We start from the raw sequence: 15,686 nt of genomic DNA, 5'->3' as shown, positions 1-15,686 counted from the left end.
CTTTCTATAAGAAAGAGCAACCCTGAGCCATCCCGTAGAGGGAATCTGCGAACCCTGTGAACCTATTCCCCCTTAATTAGGCATGGCTCTGACACAATCAGCCTTGATCGGATTTTTTGTGGGAGCTCAAAAAAAACCCCCAAAATAAGTAAAAGCAGTGTTCCTGGAAGGCTTAAAAAAATAAACAAGCAAATGAGTAACAGAAAAGAAAAGGTCACAGCTATGGTCCAGGAGACTCGAGGAGCGGCATTAAGCCCCTGCTAGGAATCACATCTGCTCGGAGGTCCCGCCGCAGCGGCTGCGAGACCCGACAGTGCTAGAAAGTTGAGCCCGTCGGGAAGCTCCGGCGGGGCCGGGCAGCCCGAGAGCCGGGGCGGTGTGTGCCCGCGGCGGGGCCGCCGAGCCCGGGCCCCCGCGGCCGCTGGTAAGGCGGCGGGGAGGGGGCGGCGGGGGTCAGGCTGCGGAGTGTCCCGAGAGAAGAAGCCGCGCGAAGAAGCCGAGCCCGTTATCTGCAAATCCCCCTTGTCCTGCTCCTCTCCCTTTTCGGGACACTTCTGGAAGGGGCTTTTTCACGGCTTGCCTGAACTCTTTTCCCCCAAAAAAAATCCATGTTCCCCTTCCTGTACCCCTCCCCGAATGACCCTGCTGAAGAAAGGGGGGGTTTCCTCCGGCGCCACTGCCCTGGAAACCGGCGGTCCGAGCAGCGGGATGGGGGCAAAGCCACTGCCGTGGCCCCGGGGCACGCGTGGGAGCGCAGCCCGGGTGCTCCCCGCCCGGGCCAGGAGCTCCGAGGAGCGCTGCAGCCATTGCCGTGAGCGCCTTAGCCGTGGTGGGTCAGTGGATATCGGCGCAAATCACACGGAAAATAAGTTTGTGCATGGTGCACTGACCGCCTAATATCTTGCTGTGATTTCTGTAATTGGGACGCGATGATAATCAGAAAAAAAAATCATAACGGTTATTATTCTTAGCAGTGGATCAGGAGTTGCTTTATTTGAGGACATCTGTTCTTGTTTGGTTTAGGGATGGTTTTGGGGAGCTGCTTGGAGATTACAACAAGAAAAGTGAATTTTTTACAAATGACCCGGGGTGAAAATATCTGTCAGAGCGTAAGGCAAGGAGAGAAACAAACGAAATTCAACGGCCGGGGGGTAACGGGGACGGGGCTGAGCCGGCCTCTCCATCACGGCGGCCCGAGGGGTCGGGAGGCCCCGAGCCGGGCACCGCGGGGCGCGGAAACGGGCGCGGGTCTGCCGCCGCCTCTCCGAGGCCTGGGGTGGCCTTGTCCTGAGGGCCTCATACTTGTAATTAAAAATATGCACGCTTCCCTGGGAGCGCTTTTCATCCGCTCGCGGCAGCAGGCACCAGCTGCTCTTCACCGAGGGATGCTGGAGGTGGGTCGCCGGGCTGGGGCACAGGCGTCCCCGGGGCCCCGGTGGCGGGGCCGGCTCTCGGCACCAGGCTTGCCGGGCCGGGGGAGAGCTCCCTTACAGCCCCCCTTCGCTCGGCCTCCGGGGCCGAGCAGGCCCCAGCTTGTCGTCGTCCCCCCTCCCTCGCCGCCGCGGGCTGTCCCGGCTCTGCCCTGCTCGTAAAGGTCAGGGGGAGCCGCTCTCGCCGCGCTGACAGGTGCACCAACTGCCACTGGATGCCTTCGGCTCGGAGCCCCCTCCTCCCCGGCCTCTTTGTTTCGTGCGCAGGGCAAAGAGGACATTCCCAGGCCGGCGCACCCCACGGGGAAATGCCTCCCCCGCGGCGCGGCGCGGCCCCGGCCCCGAAAGGTCACCGGCGCCGAGGGCTGCCCTTGCCCTGTCCCCGGGAGCAGAGCCCGGCGCTGGGCGCTTGGGGCGGCCGGTCCTCCCGGTCCCGTAGCGCAGCCCCCGGGACAGCCGGGGTGGTACCCAGGGCGCGGCGCCGCATCCCTCGGGCTCTGCTGCCGCCGAGCCGCCCGGCCCGCCGCCTCCCTCAGCTCCCCCGGGCTCTGCCGTGCACCCTGCCGGGGAGCCCCCGGCAGGAGCCGCGGGGCAACCCCGGACGCTAGTCCGCCGTGCCGCCCGGAGAGCCTGCGAGCCGCTCTGCCTTCCCTGCGCCCGTGCTTCTGGTTCAAGTGAAAAATAGCCCCCGACTTCAGAGCGAGGTCTGGCAAGGTCACACGCAAACGGAAAGTATCGAGGAAATGAATAGCAAGTGGATTTTTCCCCGCAGGAAGGAATTTACAGATAGCCACTGAAAATTTCAGTCCTGGGATGGCATATTAAATATGGACACCCCCCCAGATCGTGTTCGGGGTACTTCGAAGCGGGACAAAGTGCGCGGCAGGGCTTTAACCCAGCCCGGCGCGACCGCCTAAGCCCAGGTCAGGGTCCGAGGGAGGCCGCCGGCCTGAGCCTCCCGCTCGCCTCGCTCAGCCCGGGCCGGGGCACCCGTGCCGCCTGGGTGCGCTCCGCCGCGCCCGGCGGGACCCGAGGCGGGGCGCGGAGCGGGACGCGGGGCGCGGAGCGGGGCGCGGGGGGCGCCGGGGCCGCCCCTGCTCCGCCTTCCCATTGGCTCTCACGTAGTGGCGTCATCGGGGGCCCCGCAGTGATTTTCGGTTCCGTGTTTTTCTGGGGACGGTGGGGGGAGGACGGCACCGAGGGGTTCGGGCTGCTGCGGGGATCCCCGGCTCCGCTGCCGCCCGGCCGCGCCTCACCGGAGCGGGCCCAGCCGCCCTTCTCCGGCCGCGGCGGCTGCGTGCAGAAGCGGGGGAACAAATGCCCTCCGCCGCCTGCAGCTTGAAGCAAGCGCGGCACTTCCTGGAAAAGAAAACAAAATTAAAAGAAAAAAAAAAAAAAAGAAAAAATTAAAAGAAAAAAAAAAAAAAAGAAGCTTTGCTAGAAAGCCGGAACCGACCCCCCGCGGCCCGGAGCCGTCCGCCGAGCCCGACCGGCTTTGGGTCGCTGGGGCTCCCCCCGGGCCGTGCGAGCGGAGCAAGCCGTGGCAGCTCTGGCCCCCTCCTGCTGCCGTCCCCTGTGCCCCGCAGGGAGCGGGCCCAGGGACCCCTGCCTCGCCCCCTCCCCTCCGAGCGGGCACCGGGGGCCCCCGCTCGCCGCAAAGCCCGGAGCCCGCCGCCTGCGCCGTGCAGCCCGGGCACCGGCCGCGGAGAGCAGCCCGGGTTCGGCGTGTCCCGCACCCGGCGCCCGAGGGAGCAAGCAGGTGCCCGGTTTTGGTGAAAACATACAGATGTATAGACACGCATGCACACTTGGCTATGCACACCTATGGATCGGCACGGAGCAAACCGTCCACAAAGCAGTAGGGCGGGCCGGGCTGCCGAGCGGGGCCGGGGGAGCCGTGGGCAGCGCGGCTGCGGGGCCACAGCGGAAAGGCAGCGAGGCTGCGGGGCGAGAGCCTGGGGGAAGCGGAGCCCGGGAGCAGACTTCGATGCCTTGCTGAAGTGGCGGTAAGAGGCAGCGGGGGGACGTCGGAGGACGGCGGGAGAAGAGCTTTGCCCGCACAAGCCCGGAGGGGCAGGGGCCAGCCTGGCCCGACTCAGAGCCTTCTCCTTCGCTTTCCCCGGGAAGGAGAGGAGCGGATCAGCTCCATCTCTCTGTAAGCTCCTTCGTGACACGAAGAACGTGTTTTAATAACAATCGACATCGCATATAAATATATATACGTTTATCCCCGAGGAAAGGCGCCGAGGGCAGGAGAGAAAAGCCCCCGCCGCGGCGCAGCTCAGGCCCCAGCCCGGGTGCCCGGCGGGCGGCAGGAGCCAGAGTGCAAGGCGGCAGGTACCAGCGGGACTGTCGCTAGGCAAGGTCCACTCCCGAAATAAAGATGCAACCTTCGTCCCGCTGGGAAGGAAAAAGGAAAAAAAAGTTTGGGAGATTAGCACGAATATCTTTCCCCTCTCTCCCCCCCACCAGCAGCGGTGTTATAAATAGGTCGCCTTCAGATCTCGGTCCCGTACAAAAGGAGCCCGCAGCTCTGAAGTGACCACACAAACCAACCCAATGGGGAAACAAACGGGAGGCAGTTTCTAAGAGCAGGGCTCTGCCAAAGAGCCGGGAGGGAACGGTGTGAAAGATCCCCCTCTCTCTCCATCCCCCTCCCCAGTGAAATGAGCCTACTCCCTGAACCGAGGTATTTGCTCTCCCCGGATGGAGCGGTGAGGACCTGGGGTGCTGGACCCGGCACCCCGGAGCCCCGCCGTCCCTCGCCCCAGCCGCCCCGCCGCCGCGCCGGCTGCAGCCACCGGCACCAGCCCCGAGACGGCCCCGAGAGCCCGGAGCCCCGGGAGGACGGTGGAGGCTTGGGGGGGACATGGCGGGTTTCTCCCGGCGGTGGCTGGTAAAGCGGAGAAGCGCATTCCTGCCTCCTCCTCCGGGCCCTCTGCGGGAGCCGGGCTCGTCCCCGCCGGCTCCCCACTGCCCACTGCCCGCAGCCCCGCGCCGCCGCGCCCGGTGTGCAGGGACCAGCGGTCACCTCTGCCTTTTCCCTGGACGTGACACAAGCCTGAGTGTCTAAATCGCACGGGAATAAGGATTTTTTTCTTTCAGAGATCGAGGTGTAGGAACGGACCGCTATCGCCTGCCCCTCGCACCCGGTCCTCACCCGGGAGCGATGCCCGCTCCTGCCCCGGTGGAAAGGAAACGGCTCCTCGAAAATAAGCCGGGCAGGGCTGCCCTGGGCTGCTCCCTTCTCCCCGGGGTGTTGCCGGGAGGGGACACCTGGATCGCCCGGAGTTGGAGACCCGGGCGATTCCCCCAGCAGTGACTTGCTTGGTGGGAGCTGCCGTCCCTAAACGCGGGACCAGTTGGCTCTCACCTGGGCTCCCCAGCCCCGCAGCCCTGTGTGGGAAGGGACCCTCGGGACTGACCCCTTCCAAAACCAACAGCGACTCTACCTGAAAGCGGTCTCGATATAAAGCACATATACAGTCGGAATTGGCAGCCGGTTGCTGCAGAGCGCAGACCTTTCGGCCGCTCTTTCGCCCTTCCCTTTTGGACGCATTTGGTGTAGGTTTGGGGTCACTCGGAGGAAAAATTGTGAGATCGGCTTTTAAGTGGTGCGTGTCCCTTTCTGCCCCTGCTCTGCCGATCCTCGCTCCCACAGGCGGGGATGCTCCCCTCGCCCCGGAGCCGGCAGCCCTCCCGGCGGAGGTGCGGCGAGACCGGGAGGGCAGAGCCCCACCGCCGGACCCGCCGGACGGACGCGGCCGCCCCGGCAGCGCCGCGACACGCAGCCCCATCGCCTCGTTTAACGGGGAGGGCGGCTGCAGGCTCCCTGTTTACTTTTATGTTCGCAAGGCTCCGCTCCCAGCTAACGGGGGCTGGGGGAGTCCCCCGTCAAACTTGCTGAGAGGACTTCAGGCAAAACCCAACCCAGGCAAACGAAAACCGTCAAGAAAAACGATTCCCCCGTTATCACCACCACCACCACCCCCCGCCAGATCGCCAGGTATTTGCGAGCACACTTTCCCTCGGTAACGATTCCCGAATTAACCTCCCGCTTCCAGGGACACAAATTGGCCATTAGAGAGAGGGTTTTATTGCACTCCTTTCCGCGGGGCTGCGGATTAGCCCTGATTGGGAACTAATGGACTTTTCGTTACAGTTTAATGCAAGGAGGGGCTGACGGAGCGTTCCGGCCGAGGCAGACCCCGGGCAGCCCTCCTTCGGCTCGGCCAAGCCGGAGTGCCTCTGCGAGCCCCTGCACCGCAGCGCTTCTGGAAAAAAAAAAAAAAAATTAAAAAAAAAATAAATCGTCTCCTGCCCGATCCCGGAATCGCACCCTTTAGTTTTTGTTGTTGTTGTTGCTGTTATTTAACTTTGCCGAACAGAAATCCCGAGGCCGAGTATAACACCGCAGCGTCGAGGACTGCCCTCACATCATTTCTTTCAGCCCGCTTCTTCGTCCGCCAAAATAATTGCTCGGGAAGTAACCGGCTGGGAAACCCGCATTTAACGCGCTCACACACGCAAATACTCTCCTCCATGAGCGCGGCGGCGAGTCCGCTGCGGCGGAGCCGGGGATGCGGGAGCCGGGGCGCTGCCGGTACCCGCAGCCTGCGAGCGGCAGCCGTCGGAGCCGCTCGCAGGCTGCGGGTACCGGCAGCGCCCCGGCTCCCCTGGCCGCCCCGAAGTGTTTTTTAGAAAGATTCTCAAGCATTGAGTTGGTTTGCTTTTTATTAAGTCGTGGAGAAGGGAGAGAGAGGGGGCTGTGGTGGGGTGGGGGAGTTTGGGAGGGGAGAGGGAAACGACGAGGAAAGAATTAAGCAAGGTAATAAAGAGTATAAGGAAGGCAAATCCGCTGAAAGCTTTCTTGGACCAGAGAGCTGAGCGAGCCCAGCGCTGGTCTGAGGGAGACTCGCAAAATGGTTTGAAATCTAGTAAATGAATCCGTCTCTGGCTGTTTTTAACGACGACCTCGCTAGAAATCCCTTCTGCATCTGGGGGGCGAAGGGCGGGGGGGCCGTTCCTGTCAGATCCGAGCTAATGAAAACGGCGGCGCTGGTCTTGCTCCTGGAGCAAAGCCCTGGGGGGCCGTGACGGCCACGGCCCCCCCCGAGCCGTCGCCCCGGGGGCCTCACCCCCGCCCTGCCGCCCCGCTCCCCCCTCGAGCCGCATCCCGCTCCCCCCGCGCACCCAGATACACACACACAGATGAAAGCCACGAGTCTCCCCCCTCTCTGCACGGGGGGGAGGAAGCCGGGGGGAGAAGGGAGGACACATGGGCCGGGCCCCGGGGGGAGCCCGCTGGGAGCCCAGAGCCGCCGCCGATGCCCCCGCTCCCCGCCCGCAGCCGGCTCCGCCGCGGCCCTCGCTCCCGAAGGGGTTAAGGGCCTTCTTTTCTTCCCTTTCCTTTCTTTTTCTCTTTTTTCCTTTTCTTTCTTGTCTTTCTTTCTTCTTTTTTTTTTTTTTTTTTTTGGTCTGAAGAACTGTGGATGTAGTTTGCGTAATATCTTTATTACTGAAAACTTCAAGGTAAGCGAGCAATAGAAACCAGATGTGGGGATGGGAGGAAGGCAGGGTAAAAGTAAGTGTAAGGGGTAGCAGGAGTTAACCGGGGGAGGAGGGGAATCAGGTTGAATGGCGGGAGGGGGGGACGACGGAAGGTGAGTATTGATTTATTTTTAAGCCCTTTTTGGGTTGCAGTTGACCCCTCAAACCAAAAAGGGTTCCTGCCAGCCTCTGTCCCTTTGCAAGTTCACCTCTGGCAGTCCCAGAAGCCGGGGCCGATTTTGTGTGCTTGGCGACCCTGTTAAAATCCCTCCCTGCTGCCCTCCCGCTTTTGATCCAGTTGTTTTACACCTGGAGAGGGCACGTTTTTAGAGGTAAATAAATAATGACGATCATAAACGTGCGGCGAGACGCCGCGGAGAGCTTGCCTGGCGATGTGCTGGGCGACCGCGGCACCGCCGTGCCAGGGGACGCAGCCGGCTCACGGCAGCGCGGGGAGAGCTGTCGGCCCGGCAGGGGTTAATGGCGGGGGAGGCTTAAAGGCTGCGGGGGAAATCCGTATTGCCTTTAATACAGAGGAGGGGGCCGCGGAGGCGGGGGTCCCCGCAGCTGGGGGCAGTGAGCAGCGGAGAGGGCCGGAGCGAACCGAGCATGTCACGACCATTAAATCGTTCCCGGTGCTTCCGCCTGCGCGGATCCCACATCCATCCCTTCGTGGCGTTCGTGTCATCTGTTCGATTTTCTATTTTTCAATCGTAAAAAATTTTGGGGTTGTTTTTTTTTTAACGCAAAAGATGTGACCTCCACCCCCCTCTGCTTCCACACACCCTCGTACACATACACACACACCCCTTCCTGGGCCCCCTCCCCTCCACTGTCATCATCTACATATTAATTGGGGGAGAGGTCTCTCTTCCCCCCCCCCATGTGTGGGGGGGAATGTGCGGAGAAGAGCCTCTTTCGAGTGTCGATAGTTTGGAGGGAGAGACGGAGGGCAAGTGTGTGTGTGAGAGAGGGAGGGAAAGAAAAAGACCCCTTTTACTGTGCGAGATCTTAAGGGGGTTTGGAGATCTGGTCAGCTTTCAAGAACATCTGAATCCTCTTAGAGCTCCCTGGCCCAGCTGTGAGTGTGTGTGTATGCGAGAGGGAGAGAGAAAGAGAGGTTCCTGGTGCCCCTCCAAGCGCATTAAGGACACTCGGGCCTTTTAATTTTAGGAATGAATGCTGATACTTGTGTTTCTTATTGTGATCCGGCTGCCATGGATTCCTACTACAACGCAGCCTCCCAGGGCACAGAAGGCTCCTCGCCTTTTAGGGCATTTCAAGCAAGTGACAAGTTCAGCCCTACTTTCCTGGCCAGCAAAGGACAAGGCTTTGGTGACAGCAGCACTAAGTGCCGGAGCCGCTACAGCCAGCAGGAATGTCAGTCCCTGGATGGCAGCGTGCAGGCTCCCGGCTCCGCCGGGGCTCCGGCCTCCTTTAACAAATACCCTCCGCAGCAGCAGCCGCCGCACCTCTACATGCAGCGAGGCCCCTGCAAAACCCCCCCGGAGAGCAACCTCAAGCTGCAAGAGAGCAGCGGCCACAACGGAGCTCTGCAGGTCTCCTGTTACGGTGAGTCCTTGGCGTGCGGCGGGGGAAGCACCGGGGGCGAAACCGGAGAGAGACGCCCGGGGCTGGAAAGGGCCTCCCGGGGGCGGGGGTGGGGTGGGGGTGGCTGCCCGGCAGGACAAGTCCTCCCGGGGTCAAGGAGACCTTGCCCGGCTCCGGCGCGCCGAGCAGCGCTGCCGGCCTCGGCGGCGGAGCGCAGCGCGCCCGCGGGCAGCCCCATCCCGCCGCAGCGGGGCCCGCCGCGGTGCGGGGCTGGGGGCCGCCGCGTCCCCCGAATGTCTTTATTCCCAGCCGGGTCTGGAGCCCGCGATGCCCGCGGGAAGCCGCGTTTCCCCCCTGTCCCGCTTTGCGGTGATCTTAATCGTAGTTTCGGAGCGGGGCCGATGCGCTCCCGGAAAGCGTTAGCTCTTGAGCAATGCAGGGAAATCCGCAGTAAAACGGGGAGAGAAACAGAAAGAGAAAGAAAGAGCGGACCGGCGGGCTGCGCAAAACATTCTCTACGGGGACCCTCTTGCAGAGGGAGAATTTCTGGAAAATTTCACCGAAGTCTTCGCTTTCCGCTGTAACGGTCTCTCCCACTTTCCTGTCTCTCACTTTCTCCCCTAATTGCCACTCCCCTAATTGATTTGTGCCCGGCTGCAGATAACCCACTCGCATCCTCTCCGCGGGTCATTAGCGGCAATTAAGACACTCCCTTGCGCTGGCGCTCGGCAGGACAGCCTGGAACGTGGTCGCTTCTCATGTCGTTTCCGAGCGTGGGTTTAAAAGGTTTCTTCGGGAGGTTTCCACTGTTTCGAGGCGATTAGGGAAAAGAAAAAAAAAAGCCACCCCTCCCCCCAAAAAAAAAAAAACCAAACCGCAAACAACAAAAAAACCCAACAACCAAACAAATAAAACACCTACAATTATTTTTCCGAAGAAGAGAAAGTGGAAATGAAATCTATTCCTCTCCCTCCCGGTGCTCTCTGTGCGGGCAAAGAGGGGCTGCCCCGGCCTGGATTCAGCGCGCCGCCGCTGACGGGCGGCGGCCGTGTCCCCATCCTCCACGCGCCGGTCCACCCGTGACCCCGCCGGGCAGGGACAACGACAGGGCCGTGCCTGGGTCTCCAGGGAGCCCCTAAGACGGGCGGTGACTGCAGAGTGGGGGCGCGGGAAAGCCGGGAGAGGCCCGGGTCAGGCCGGCGATCCCACCTCTAGGCTCTCGCCGTCATTTTGGGTACTCTTCGCCCCTTTACTTTCCCTTTGCCCCGTCTCTAGACTTAAAAGGAGGCAGAGGCGTCTTCCCCCTGCCCATCTCCCAAACCCCGGCGTGCCGAGCCGCGTTCAGGCGCCGTCCATCACCCCCTGAGTGCAGCCAAGGTGTCTCCGCACCCTTCCCTGTCCTCGGATCCAGGTCCACAGACCCGGTGTCGTCGTCGTTCCGCCCCCCCCGATGACTCCCTTCCCGGGGAAAGTCCTCGCCAGGCAGCCGTGCCCGGGAACCGCAGGCAGAGCCCGGCTGTCCTGCGCCCGGCCGCGCTGCCCGCTCTCCGCCGGGCCGGGCAGGGGTCGATTCCGTCCCCCCACCTCGGGCCGCGCTCTGCTCCTGCCCCGGCCCGCACGGCTCCTGGCCGCACCCGGGTGGCACAACACCCCTCCCGCGGGTATTTGCCCGCTGGGCCGCGGAGTGGCAGGAGGGCTATGGCTCGGGGGCTGCTTTCGCGCTTGTTCTGGCCGGGGCTTAGGCTGGGGTTTTCTCCCTCTCCCTCGCTCCCTCTCTTCCCCTGCCCCTTCCCCGTGGGCGGACAACCCCACGCCGGCGCCAAGGCCCGCTCCGCATCCGCGGAGGCTTTCTGGGCCCAGGCCGGGGCCCACGGGGAAGGGCACGGTGGGGCCGGGGAGCCCCGCGGGGACGCGCGGCCCCGGCCGGGAGGGACCCGCTCTCCGCTCCCGCCGGGCGAAGTTGGGAGCGCAGGGAAGCCCCCGGTGCCTTCCCGCGCCGCGGCGACAGTGCCTTCCCGGCCGCCCTGCCCTGCCATCCTCTCCCTGCTAACCGGCTCTTTTGTTTTTGTAGGTTGCAAAGCCCAGGGCGCCGGCTTAGCCTGTGATGACACGTTGCAACCCCCGGTAGAGCCACACGAGTTTATCACCCTCCTTAACACCGCCGGGGTCCCCCCTGGTTTATTTTCAAGCGGGGCTCCGGGCTTGACTTCAGTGGGAGCCCCGCGTCGGCGGCGGGTGGCCTGGCCCGGCCCGGCCCAGACCCGCGCTCTTTGCGAGCCCCTTCTGATGTGGCTAGGGACGATGGGCTGTAATAAGAGACACATGGATCCGCGAGGATAATTAATAGCAATAATAATAATAATGGTTAATGATTGAAGAGAGAGACTTGCTAATAATAGGCAGATCAGGGTTTCGCAGAGCGACTGCAGCACCCGTAGGCGCCTCTCCGCCTTCTCCCAGGCTGCTAAACCCACCGCGCCGGGGGCAGGCGTTGTGTCCCGGGAACCCCCGCGCCCGACTGAAGGCACCGGGACCGGGAAATCACCGAGCCCGGGTAAATACCCTCGGCGTGGGTTGAGAGCGGGGGAAGAGAGAGCCGTCCCCTTTCTCCGCAGTGGGCATAAGCGCGGCCAGCTAACACGCAGGCGAGATGCAAGGCGGGTCGGGAGAACCATGGGAGGGTTTTGCTCGGGAAGCCGGGGAGCAGGCGGCTGCCCCGCTGCCTCCCGCTGCCCGCCGAGCCCCCGCGGCCGCTCCGGTGCTGGTACTGCCGTGCGCGTTGTGCAGAAGGGAAAGGAGCGCGACGGCGGCGGGGACTGCTGGCTCCCTGCGTTCCCGGTTGCTCGGGGCTGAGGAGGATGCTGGGGTGGTGGGACGCCGTGCCCGTAAGTGCCTCAATTTAAAAAACAACAACACACACCCCCCCAGAAAAAAAAGAAAAAAACCCAACCAAAAACCGAGGCCGACAAAACGGCAGGCTCTCCCGCCAGGCAGTGCTCAGGCGGCCGGCTTCCCCCCCGCGCCCGGAGCTGCGCCCGGAGCTGCTGCGGGCCCATCGCCCGGGCCGGTCTCCGCACTGCCCGAGGGACGCCGCTCTCCGCACGGCGGCCCCGCAGCTGGCTCTCGCCTCCGCCTTTCCCCTCCTCGCTTGTAGAGCCCCCGGGTGAGCCCAGCGCGGAGCGGCCGGGCAGTGCGGCGGGGCCCGGGCCGGCGGGAGGCACGGCGGGAACCCCACGAGCCGGCGGGAGAGGGTGTCCCCCCCTTTTTTTGTTTAATTTTATTTTAATTCTTTAATAAACAAGTCGTTTCGAGTTATAAAAAGCCCGTGCCTGCCATCTATTGCTCTCGGCTTCTATTTCTAGATCTAAGCGCTTCCATTGCATTGTACGGATAAATATAGGCCAGGGAGAGCTGCGGCCGTGAGTGCACGGAGGACGCGAGTGGCAGTCGCCGAAGCCCTTCCAGCCCGGCTGCTGGCAGGGCCGGTGGCACCGGGCGGCCCTGGCTCCCGGCCGGGCTCCCCGCAGCCCCCTCGGAGCGGCGGCTGCCGGCCTGGCCCTGGGGGCGCTCCCGGCGGGGCTCCCCGCCTCCCCCGCCCCGCGCCCCCCTGCCTGCGCGCTGCCGACGGGCCGGCGGCCTCGCACGGCTTCCTCCGCTTTCCCTGCTGTAAATAGGGGTACGGGTTATCCCGCAGGCCGGCACCGGCAATTAAAGCTGAAATCTTAAATAAAAGCCCTCAGAACAGGTTATATATCTTGGCTTAGGAGGGGAAAAAGCTTTCGAATGATTCATGTGCTGCAGTAATTTGACTTGCTATTTCTACTGCGTGGAGCTGAAGTAAGTTACATGTCTTGAAACATGTATGCATATACCCATACACACACACAAATATATACGTATATTGCTGTCTAGAAATACGGGCTGGAAAAAAAAATCCTTTGGGGAGTGAAGGCGAATGTGATGGGGGTGTTTGTTCAAAGGAGACAGGAGAGAGGAAACGGGCTTTCTCTAACAGAGGAAATTCTTTAAGTGCCGGGTTATGCAAATAACGACAATTTCTTTTATTTAGCGAGCAAATAAAAAGTGCCGCCTAAAGTGCGTTATTAATAGAAGTGCAGAAAGCAACTGCCGTAGGAATCAGAGGCTCGCTGCGTGCTTTTTTAAATTGACACTTTTAATGCATTTCTCCTCCTCCTTCTCCCCCTAATGTAATGTAAACTGCAGGCACGGCAGGAACGAGCTCGCTGGCGGTCCCCCCTCCGCCTCCCGTGAGATACCGCTCGCTGCCAGCCGCTCGGGGCTCCCCGCGGCGCCGCGCAGAGCCCCCGCCGGTGTTCAAGGGCTTTGCGGAGCTCGCCGTGCGCCGGGGAGGACCGGCGGCATCTGCCCCCTTCCCCCGGCTCCAGCCGCAGCCCCGAGCCCGGGGCGGGAGGGGGCACCCGGGGCCGTGTGCTCTCCCCGGGACTCTCGCAGGGCTCCTCCACGTCGGGCGATGCTGTGCCTCCCCCCCACCCCGGGGTCTGGGACTGTTACGGCTCCCCCGGGCCTCCGCCCGCCCCGGTGAGCATCTCCGCGGGAACCGCTCCGCCACCGGCCCGGGGGGGCGGCCGCTGCCCCTCGCCCGGCCGCGGGGTGCAGAGGGCTTTGGGCGGGGGGGGGGGGGAGGATCCCGGGCTTCGGCAGCCGCCCCGGTCCTGTCCCCCCTTCCCTCCCCCCGCAGCTTTGATCTGGGTCCTCGGCTCCAGCCCGGGCTCCTTCCCGCGGATAAAAGCGCCGGCGGGGAGGCAGGCGGGGTGTGCGCGGCCTCCCCCCGCACTCCGGCGGGGAGAGGTGCGGGAGGGCCGGGGGTGGGGAGACGCTGCTGCCCTGATCCCCGTGGGGGGGCAACAGGAGAGTATAAAGGGGAGAAGTATGCGGGAGGGAGGGAAGCGGGGGAAGGGGGGACGGGACCCTGGCGCGCATCAGGGAGAAGAAGCAGCGAGCGGAGCCAGCGAAGGCGGGGAGGCGAGCTGGAGGGGAGCCGGGCGGCAGGGCCGGCCCCTTCCCGGGTGCTGCAGGGCCGGCTGCCCGGCGAGGCTCGGCCGCCGGCTCCCGGCGTGCTGCTGACGCCGCCCTGGCAATCGCCCTCTCTTTTCCACAATAGGGCCACCAGATCTGCCATTCAAGGGCTCCGGCACCCTCCCAGGGAGGGGAGGGAGTTCTCGCCAGGAGTTTGGCTAAGCCTCTGTTTGAGCAGACAGTCGGAGGTGCGGGATCTCCTCCGCGGAAACCTGCGGGATTTCCTCAGGGAGCGGGACGCGAAGGTAGGGCTCACGCTCCTTACCCCGGCTGCGCAGGAAGATTTATTTGCGGCTCTTTCCAAAGATGTTTTGCGCTTCTCTTGACTTGGACGGTAGATCTGGCTGGAGACTTTTACAGGATTCCTGACCCGAGCTGTTTATAACACTCATGTGTCAAAGGACCGGGAGCCTCCCTCCCCCTGTATTCCTGCCGCTCCCTCCTTGCAGGAAGATTTCTTTTCGCACTAGAGCTGTTTATTTTCGACTTGTCCGCTGCTGATTGGGATTAACTCCGCTTTAGCCCTGCACTTCTGCAGTGTACGCTTGTAACCCCAGCAGGACGTTACCAGCAACAAGAAGGGTGCGGAAAGAGAGAGAGGGTCTTAAAACTTTTACTAGTCTTAACTGTTTTGAAAGCAACACAGTGCGAAGCAGACGAGAAAAATACTGATGGGGAGAGAGATTTGGAGATGCTTGCTGAGTGCGTCTTTTCCTAAGGGTTTGGTGTAGGAGTCCTATTAACAATATATGCTGATGCCAGATAGCGCAAATGAGCTGTGTGTGTGTTATCTGGAGCTGCAGGCTGTTTATTTTGTGCTGCCTTTCGAGTGTACATTCAGTGTGGTTGCATGACTAACTGGCTGGAGTGATTCACTGGCTGCTTTATGGGTGACTGCTCAAAACAAGTTGTGAATCAAAAGAGATTTCTTTGGCTGTGGTTTCTAACCTCCCAAGTTAAATGCACTCAGGGTTTAAGGGGAGCTAATGTGCAGACTTCAATCCCTCAGATCTTGAAGATTTATTCCTTTTCCAAGCCTTTCGTTCAAAGCCATGATGAGTTTCCCCTGTAAGAGGGAGGTGGTGTCTGGGAGGCTCAGAGCCAAGGTCTGCTGCTAAAGGGCATCTCCAGCCACAGCCCTGTCCGTTCGGTCGCCCTAGTTCCCAACTCTTTAGCCAGTTTTGCTCCCTGGAGTCCTTAAGTCTTGTTCAGGGCGTTTGGGTAGCTGTAGCAATTCTCAGGTAAAAAGTGTGACGCATCCTGTGGCAGTAAGAGACTTTTCTTCCCATTTTGCAGTCGGAAAAACTGAGACTCAGAACGTGCGAGTGGCTTGTGCAAGGTCAAGCTGTCGCCACTCAGTGGCATCAGTGTGATCCTCCCACGGCCGTGGCTCTGGCAGAAGGAGGCTCTCAGCGGGCTGGAGAAGGAGCCCACTGCCCGAGTTGGAAAGCTCACGGAGTGGAGGTCCTGTGTTTGATTTTGGAGGGGACTGAACTTAGGTTTCCTGACGGCCAGGTCCTTATTCGGTGCAAGAAGCTGTAGCAACTGGTGTGTTCTCATATGCTCAAGTGTCTCAGTACATAAAATAGGCTCAACCTGTCAATCCACATGAATGGTCTCATTTTTAAAATGCAACTCATCAGCGTGAGCAACCTATATTGGCCAAAACAAGATATGGGTTGGTCACTGCTTTTCAGAAAATGCTGAGAAATCCCTGCCCCAAAAGTCATGTGTTTCTGAGGTGTTAGTCCTACACATTTGGGAAAAAAAAAAAATCCCATCTCAATTGTTAATCAGCTTGGAAAGCATACGTCTAAAATCTTCATGTAGATACATTTTCAAAAGGAAAAGAGAAATAGTTCTGGATTAGGAGAGGCCTGAGCAGTAATATCTAATACAGGACCCCTGTGACTTGAGAATCATTTACTAAGAGATGGATGGGAACATTTCATATGAATAAAGCGTTAGAGTAATTTACCATAGTTACATGTCTCTCAGCTGCCTCAACTTGTAAATGAAAGTTCATAAGTAAAGGAGGAAAGCTGCTTACATATATTAAATAAATGACCTCCACTTTATTTTCTGTGTAAGTTCAGA

The 15,686-nt window shown here is 61.3% G+C and overlaps 1 protein-coding gene across 2 annotated transcripts in view; it reads left to right on the top strand.

The window, feature by feature from the left end:
• Nucleotides 1–8,155: 8,155 nt before the first annotated feature.
• ALX4 (ALX homeobox 4) overlaps nucleotides 8,156–15,686 on the top strand; it is a 40,729-nt gene continuing 33,198 nt past the window's right edge. The window contains exon 1 of one of the 2 annotated variants that reach the window (XM_076343402.1): nucleotides 8,156–8,552. In XM_076343402.1, the coding sequence (XP_076199517.1) occupies nucleotides 8,156–8,552 (397 nt within the window). Of the gene's footprint in view, nucleotides 8,553–13,779; nucleotides 13,835–15,686 lie in introns of those variants that run through there. The other variant, XM_076343403.1, reaches the window with a different exon arrangement.

The sequence above is a fragment of the Aptenodytes patagonicus genome, chromosome 7, assembly GCF_965638725.1.
Source record: "Aptenodytes patagonicus chromosome 7, bAptPat1.pri.cur, whole genome shotgun sequence".
NCBI classification, from domain to species: domain Eukaryota; kingdom Metazoa; phylum Chordata; class Aves; order Sphenisciformes; family Spheniscidae; genus Aptenodytes; species Aptenodytes patagonicus.
This window is presented reverse-complemented; position numbering and strand designations above follow the sequence as displayed.